Raw genomic sequence first — 8,783 nt, forward strand, 5'->3', positions numbered from 1 at the left:
GGCCCTGATTCGGGGCTGGTGCTAGGTATAGGCATCCAACTAGACCTCGGTGGTGTACCTGATCAAGCTTCACTCGGAATTCCCTGGAGTTGTTGGGCATGCTTCGCTTAGGCTTCGAGCAAAGGCCTATGTTGGACGATCATCCGAAATTGGGAGCGATCTTATTCGTCCTATCAGGGAATGGGGTGTGGCTTCCCGCGGTATTTAATTTCCTCTTCGTTCGGCCTCAGTTGTATTGGGCCCTCTTAGTACTGCTTTGATGGCACTGGCGCATGCTTCTGCGGAGGACCACGCTGGTATGGTAAGCGAGTCTGTGAGGTTAGGTACCAGGCAATGGTGTTGCATCACGGTTTTTCTCAAAAGACTTTCCTCGAACTTCCTTAATGAGATGGGCTCGAAATCATCATCTCGGGTGTCTTTGCCTCTGAATGAGCATGCATAAGCGGTGGTGCACCCGTAGGGATCTGAGATTCTGTCTCACCTAGGGAGTTCCGGTGTTCCGGGTTTCTACGAAGCAAGTTACGGAACCGTTTCCTTGGGAAACGGTTGTTGTAGGAGCTTCCACGAACCCGATTCAATCTTTTCGAAGAGATTTCCAAGCATCCTTACTGCGGCGGGATCGGTTACCGACCCGTCATTACTTGATCTCTCTGGTACTAGCTCATCGTAAGAAGACGTCTCCGGTTCTACTGCGTTGGGGGTCCCCGGGTGACTTTGTAGCCGAGCGATAGCCAACTGTCGTGCCTGTAACATTTCAAAAATAACATTAAGATTAACTTCCGGTTCTACCCGGGCTGGGGTTTTTTGTGCTTCCTATTGATCGATGTGTTGTATGCTCCTGTCGGTGTGAGAAGTTTCGTCGACTTGTTGTGCGTCCTATGAATCTGCATCTGCTAGGATCGATCCGGAAGCGATATCAAGATTCCGCGGAGGTGCTCCAGCGGCCGGGATAGACACGCCATTTTCCCCGTGATTTCGAGGTTGTCGTTCACAACTCCGTTTACCGAGCTGGACATTTTGGCCTGAAATCAAAGGATTTTGGACAAGAAAAAGTGTAAAAGATAATGTGCGCTTGTGTGACGAAACCAACAAGAAAATAATCACTATTATTTTTAGCCCCACGGTGGGCGCCAAACTATTTACCGTGAAAATGGTAACAACAATTAAATTTGTAAATGGGATTCTAAAAATACGTGACCTATTCCCGAGCTAGTTGTTAAAGCAGTTAATGCTAAGAACGTGAAGTATAATGATAAATTGCGAGCTAAGACGAGGCAGTAATTAAACCAAAGAGGACTATTATCTGAGTGCAAAGATGGTCGATGGGACATCGGGTCGGCATTGATATTAATCTCAAACTACCGGGGACAATCGGGGATGCGATAATAGTTAAAGGTATAATTAAATAGGGCTCCTTCAGCCAATATTAAGCTATAGAATGAAGAACAAGTTAAGAAGCAATGAATACGAGGGCGGCCTCGGGCCGGTACCAAGTCGTAAGGAGAATGACCGAAGATAAATGATTTTGAACCAGGGGGAATAAGCAAATTAGAGAAGAGAGAGAGAAGATGGGATAACAGTTAAAGGTATAATTAAATAGGGCTCTTTCGGCCAATATTAAGCTACAGAATGAAGAACAAGTTAAGAAGCAATGAATACGGGGGCGGCCTCGGGCCGGTACCAAGTGGTAAAGAGAATGACCGAAGATAAATGACTTTGAACCAAGGGGAATAAGCAAATTATAGAAGAGAGAGAGAGAAGATATTATTGCACTTGTGGAGAAATGGAGCAACATCAGCCCCTTACAAGGTGGGGCACGTCCCCTTTATATTGGAGGGGAGACTCGGATAAAGGTATGTGGGATTTAATTACAAAGTACGGTGATGGGATGGCTTGACATGATGCTTCAGCATAGGCTCTGGATAGGTCGGGCCTGTCAGACATAGCCATTTGCCCAGAGGGCTTCCCCCTCTGTCCTAGCTTCGTTCTTCGTTTTCTTCGAGTCGGGCTTTGACAAGTCCTAAGGTCGAGTGTTCAGTCACGGTCTCCTTCTCTCGAGGTCCCGGGGCATGCTCCTGAAATGTCTCGACAGCGAGAAATCAAATCTTCTGATTTCTCCACATACAAAAGAGCTTTAAGGCGGAAAGGGAGCATTGTTATGCACTAACGTCTCAGGTAGAGGAAGATATGCAGCAGCTACAAGGTCAAAGCCATCATGACAACCAAGTGCTAGAAGTCAGGTCTCAACAAATTGGCCATTTGCTCCAAGAGAAGGGCACCATTAGGGAAAGGGTCAGAGCAATCGCCGACTATATCGTCATGAAATGCCATGAATGTGAGGACATGACTAGGACTACCTTCTTCACCACAGTGATGACCTTTGTCCACCAAATAATGAATGACTTGGATCTCCTCCAAGGAGATCTTGCACATACGCATGTGGCAAGACCGACTGATGTCCTACGGGCCCTTGGAGCAGTAGTTGCGGCACTTATGTATTCTTGATTTTATTTGTTCGAGTCTGTATTGCCAGTTTCTCTTAGAGTTTGTTAGTTCATTTTTGAAGTTCATTTTTGAGTCTGTATTTTCAGTTTTCTTTTGGAGTCCACTTGTTGAGTCTGTCAGTTTTTATGTTTGAATCTGTAGCAAAAGTCGCTGTAATCAGGACGTTTTTTATTTTTATGAAAATTTTAAAACCAAAAAATATATCTTTCTTTTATTTCGCATTTGTACCCTGAACTACGTAATGATCTGATTCATGCAGTGCCATGATACGTAGGCAATCCCCATAGGATTCGATCATAATCATAAAATAAAAAAGAAAAAAAGAGGAAAAAGAAAATAAAGAAAATCGAGTGGAAAGAAATAATGGCAAAACAAGAGAGAAAAAATGAGTGCAAAATAAAGGGACGCAACAAAAACGAGTGGAAAAGGGCAATAGTGATTAAAGAGGGTTTGGAGTGAAAAGAGAAAAGACAGAGAAGAGAAAGCGCAAAATGTGAAGAGTTAGTTAAAAGCCGAGATGAAGCATGCAGCCATTCAAATACACGATAGAAGCTTTAACTGTCTAGGTTCATTGCATCCCAAATGTGTGGTTGCCTATCTGTTAAATCTTTAACACTGACAAGTTCGCTATTGTCATTGAGTACAGGAAGGTGGTTAGTTTATTTGGCATTCTAGCAACCCATACGTACAACACCAGATCTAAAAACAAGTTGATCATGGACGCAAGTATTATTGATCCACCGAGAGAGGTGGAGGAGTCTGAGGTTGTTCTGAAAGAGGAGTTACATAAATTGAAACACCAAATGGCAGACATGTACCTGGCATGGATAAAAGGGCATCCCCCACCATCATACCCCGCTAACCCTGCTTTCATCCCACCGCTAGCTCAGTCCCAAGAACCTCCCACTAAAAATTCATCCCCACAACATGCACCAAACTTCACCCCTTACCACCACTATCATGGCACTACTTCCCAAACCATACAAGCTCCACCAGCCAAAACAACCCCATACCCCCCTCCACCAGCTACCCCTATTTTCGTAGCACCGCCACCAGCTACACTCCATCGATCTTCCAATGAGCCATTATTCCAGACCGAAGATAATTAGTACTATCCCCTAGAGCCTACTTTCAAGGCCCCAGATCATTACTCCTACACTCCTCATTTTGACCTCTTTGTTGAGACTGAGAAACCACCTAAAAACCCGAAATATGGGGAGATGTTTAGGAAGGTGAGAAGCTTAAAACAATCGCTTAGAAACATGCATGGGTTGGGAGGTCAAGTAAGTATAGCCTACAAAGATCTGTGTTTGTTCCCTGACGTACAACTACCTGTTGGGTTCAAAATGCCCAAATTTGATTTGTATGATGGGCACGGAGACCCCGTGGCCCACTTAAGGGGATTCTGTAGTAAAATGAGAGGAGCCAGTGGGAAGGATGAGCTGTTAATGGCATACTTTAGCTAGAGTCTGAGTGACACGGCATTGGAGTGGTACACTAATTAGGATCACAACAGATAATATACCTAGGATGATTTGGCCCAAGCATTCGCTAGTCATTTCCAATACAACATCGAGATTGTTCCAGATCATTTGTCTTTGACTAAGATTAAGAAGAAGCCTAGTAAAAGTTTCAGGAAATATGGTTTCTTCTGGAGAGAACAGGCAGCAACGGTTAACCCTCCAATGGAGGAGAACGAAATGGTGGAATACTTTCTTCAGCCTTGGAGCCTACTTACTTTGGTCATCTGATCTCGACCATAGGTAAGTCTTTAAATGAAGTAGTAAAAATGCGAGGAATGGTAGAGGAAAGGCTCAAATCAAGATCATGAGTTACTCGGCCATCAAAGCAACTACGCAGGAAATCTAGAATGGCACCGAAGGCGTGCTTGGGAAAAAGAAGAAAAAGGATGTCGCTATGATCATTTCAGGATCATGGTACGGACAAGGGGATTCTCCTACCCACTACAACCAACCTCGACTCCAGCTTCAAACCTAAACCCCAACTCCATATAGTCCATCCCAACACTACTTCCCACCACCAGAGCCTCAATACTCAGTCAGGCGACCCCAATATCATGTCCATCATGCATAGTCATATGCTCAACCCCCTCCTCACCCGCAATGGCGTGCCCCAGCTCCACGAAACCCTTACCCACCACCAAAAACATACCGAAACCCTACTAGTCCAATTTTTTGAGCCAAGCCAGAATTCAGGAATGAAAGGTTACAGCGGAAGAAAACTTTCACCCCACTTGGGGAATCTTATACTAGCATATTTCAAAGGTTGAGGCAGTTGGATGTTCTGAGGCCAATTGAGTCAAAACTACCAAACCCCCCTCCAAAGAATCTAGATTATTCTCTCAGGTGTGCGTAGTATTCTGATACTCAGGGGCACGATACAGAAAAGTGTTTGCACTTGAAGAACGCCATCCAAGAACTCATTGATACGAAGCAGATTGTGGTCCAGAGCCTAGAAGCACCCAACATCAATCAGAACCCATTGTTGGCCCATGCTGAAACACACATGATTAAGATAGTGCACAAAGATGGGAAGCCCAAGAAGCCTTCACAATCTGTCATGATGATCCGGTCTAGTGAAAGTAAGTCGGTCAAGGACCCGATTGTCACTAAAGCAACCTCTTTGATAACTGAAGGATCAGCGGACAAGTTGAGCATGCCAAATGATAAGCCAGTTGTGGTAGTTGAAAAGAGGTCCCCAAGTGATGTTATAGCAAATCAAGAAAAGCCAAAGGTGATCGTGCTGGGGGTCACAAGTAAACCATTCATAGTTGTGAAGGGTGCTCACATGGACCCTATCATTATCAAACCTGTGACCCAGTTGCCGGTAGCTAACACCAAGACTATCCCATGGAAGTATGAGCGAGTGATAGTGACCTATAAAGGGAAGGAAATGAAAGAAGAAGTCAATGAGGCCCAGGGTTTAACTCGTTCGAGGAGATTCTTTGCCCCAAAAGAGTTAAGGAAAGCTAAAACATCAGAGACAATCCAGTTCTAGTGAAGAAATTGGTCACTGAAGAAGAGGTGGAGGAGCTTTTGAGAAAAATGAAGGTACAAGATTACTCCATCATAGAACAGTTGAGAAAGACTCCTGCTCAGATTTCCCTGCTATCGTTGTTGATCTATTCAGATGAGCATCGCTGGGCCCTGATGAAGATTCTGAACGAAGCTCATGTCCCCGACAAAATCACTGTAAACCATCTATAAAAGATTTCCAATAAGATATTTGAGTCTAACCGGATCACATTCTCTTATGATGATTTTCCTTTGGAGGGTTAGGAACACAATCGAGCCCTCTATCTCACAGTGAAATGCGAACAGTTTGTGGTCACCAGGGTGTTAGTTGACAATGGTTCTAGTGCAAACATCTACCCTCTCTCTATTTTGAACAAGTTAAAAGTTGATAATGAGAGGATTCACAATAACATCATATGCGTATGAGGTTTTGACGGAGGAGGAAAAGACTCTGTTGGCGACATCATGCTTGAGTTGACAATAGGACTAGTCAAATTCACCATGGAGTTCCAGGTTCTGGATGTTGCTGTTTCTTACAATTTATTGTTGGATCAGATGGTGAAGTTCGAATGGGATAGACAAGAAATCGGCGTACATGGCAATGAAATTTATGTGCTTTCAATGATACCTCCATACCATTTATTGAAGTTGAAAAGGATAAGGGTCCATGGGTATATCAGGTGTCCGAAGCGGTGTCAATTGAAAAGGTTTCGGAAGGGGAATACATCCCGGGTCCAAAGTTAGATTCTACAATCATCATTGTAGCAACCTAGATGTTGAAAAATCGTTTCATGTCGGGCAAGGGAATGGGTGCATCCTTGCAAGGTATCGTGCAGCCAGTGTCCTTGCGTGAAAATTTGGGCATGTTTGGTCTGGGGTTCAAGCCTACAAGGGATGATGTGAAGAAGGCTTGGAAGCTGAAAAAGAAGGCATGGTCGCTCCCTAATCCAGTCCCACGTCTCTCCAAGTCTTTCATCAAGGCAGGGGTTGTGAAGCGGCCAGTGACAATACTTCCAAGGCATGTGGTTGATTTTTATGAGGAATTGGATAAAAGGTTCCAGAGTCTGTTTGATGAAGTGAACATGGTAGAAACCCGGGAAGGTTCTAGCAAAGGTGAAGATTAACAGTTGGGATGCCACTCCTCTCCCTACCCGGAAGGAGTTTTGGTAATTTGCTTTGTTTTCCTTTCAGTTTGTCTGGATTATTCCAGGTTTGTAATTCAGATTTTATTTTTCATTTGTTGATGTACAAACCCTTCTATCCTTAATTTTAATGAAATGCAATTTCCCTTTTCCATTACTCCTAATAGTGTCATTTTCTTTTCTTTCTTTGTACAGTTCTTTTTATGCTGGTTTTAGTGATATGACATGCATGAGGAATCTTCAGCCAAGTCGTAAAAGTCAATCTAACTCTGAAATAATAATCGAAGAGATGGAGTGTGATGATGAAATAGAATATGATAAAGAGGAAGCATTTGAGGAAAATAATATTGAGCTAAGTCACTTTGAAGAGAAACCCAAGCCTAATTTGAATGAAACTGAAGCAATCAATTTAGGGGATCCAGATAATATCAGGGAAACCAAGATAGGTGTACACTTGGAACCGCAAATCAGGGAGGAAATAGTCAAAGCACTATTTGAATATAAAGATATTTTTGCATGGTCATATGATGACATGTCGAGTCTAAGTACTGACTTGGTGGTTCACAAATTTCCCACTGACCCGGCATTTTCTCCCGTTAAACAGAAGTTGAGAAAGTTCAAAACTGACGTGAGTGTGAAGATCAAGGAGGAAATCACAAAGCAGCTGGGCGCAAAGGTCATTCGAGTCACGCGATATCCCACTTAGTTAGCTAATGTTGTGCCAGTTCCAAAGAAGGACGGCAAGACCAGGGTGTGCATTGATTACCGCGATCTCAACAAAGCAAGTCCAAAGGATAATTTTCCATTGCCAAATATCCATATTTTGATTGACAATTATGCCAAGCATGAGATCGGTTCTTTTGTAGATTACTATGCATGGTACCACCAGATCTTGATGGATGAGGAGGATGCAGAAAAGACAGTGTTCATCACACCATGGGGAATTTATTGCTATCAGGTAATGCCATTTTGTTTGAAAAATGCTGGGGCAACTTAAATGAGGGCAATGACTACTGTGTTCCATGACATGATTCACAAGGAGATTGAGGTTTATGTGGATGATATGATTGTAAAGGCAAAGCAACAGGCCGACCATGTCGGAGATTTGAGGATGTTTTACCAAAGGCTCCGTAGGTACAACCTTAAGCTCAACGCTGCCAAGTGTGCATTTGGTGTTCCATCTAGAAAACTGTTGGGATTCATAGTTAGTCATCGAGGCATTGAGTTGGACACGTCAAAGATCAAAGCTATCCAAGAATTGCCACCTCCAAGGAACAAGACTGAGGTGATGAGTTTTCTCGGGCAATTGAACTGCATCAGTAGGTTTATTGCTTAACTGGCGACAACTTGTGAGCCCATCTTTAAGTTGCTAAAGAAGGATGATGCATTCAAATGGATTGATGAGTGCCAGGAGGCATTTGATAAGATCAAGGGGTACTTGTCAAACTCATCTGTGTTGGTCCTGCCGAAACCCAAGAGGCCTTTAATTATTTATTTGACAGTCCTGGACAATTCGTTCGGTTACGTACTGGGTCAACATGACATCACCAGCAGAAAGGAGAAAGCCATCTATTATCTCAGCAAGAACTTCACATCATATGAGGTTAAGTATACTCCCCTTAAAAGGACATGTTGTGCCCTGACTTGGGTGGAACAAAAGTTGAAGCATTATCTGTCGTCCTACGCTACCTACCTCATTTCTCATCTGGACCCTCTAAAGTATATTTTTCAGAAGCCTATGCCCACAGGAAGACTTGCAAAGTGGCAGATTTTGCTCCTATAGTTTGACATTATCTATGTGACTCAGACTGCAATGAAGACCTAAGCATTGGCCGATCATTTGGCTGAGAATCTAGTGGATGAAGAGTATGAACCATTGAGAATGTATTTTCCCGATGAAGAGGTGATGCATATTGACGAGGTGGATCGGGTTGAAATACCAGGTTGGAAGCTTTTCTTCGATGGAGCCGCTAACATGAAAGGTGTCGGAATAGGGGCTGTGCTTATTTCTGAAACAGGGCATCACTACCCTGTTACCGCCCAACTTTGTTCCTATTGTACTAACAACATGGCTAAGTATGAGGCATGCATTCTGGTATTG

General features: G+C 43.5%; 1 protein-coding gene across 1 annotated transcript; it reads left to right on the forward strand.

The window, feature by feature from the left end:
• Positions 1–5,570: 5,570 nt before the first annotated feature.
• Positions 5,571–8,465, forward strand: LOC138883327 (uncharacterized). The gene is made up of 8 exons (XM_070164008.1): positions 5,571–5,717; positions 6,096–6,203; positions 6,314–6,653; positions 6,732–6,750; positions 6,878–7,358; positions 7,419–7,640; positions 7,722–7,967; positions 8,049–8,465. The coding sequence occupies exons 1-8, from the start codon at positions 5,571–5,573 to the stop codon at positions 8,463–8,465; spliced, it is 1,980 nt and encodes a 659-aa protein (XP_070020109.1).
• Positions 8,466–8,783: the final 318 nt, after the last annotated feature.

This window comes from Nicotiana sylvestris, chromosome 12 (genome assembly GCF_000393655.2).
Source record: "Nicotiana sylvestris chromosome 12, ASM39365v2, whole genome shotgun sequence".
NCBI lineage: Eukaryota > Viridiplantae > Streptophyta > Magnoliopsida > Solanales > Solanaceae > Nicotiana > Nicotiana sylvestris.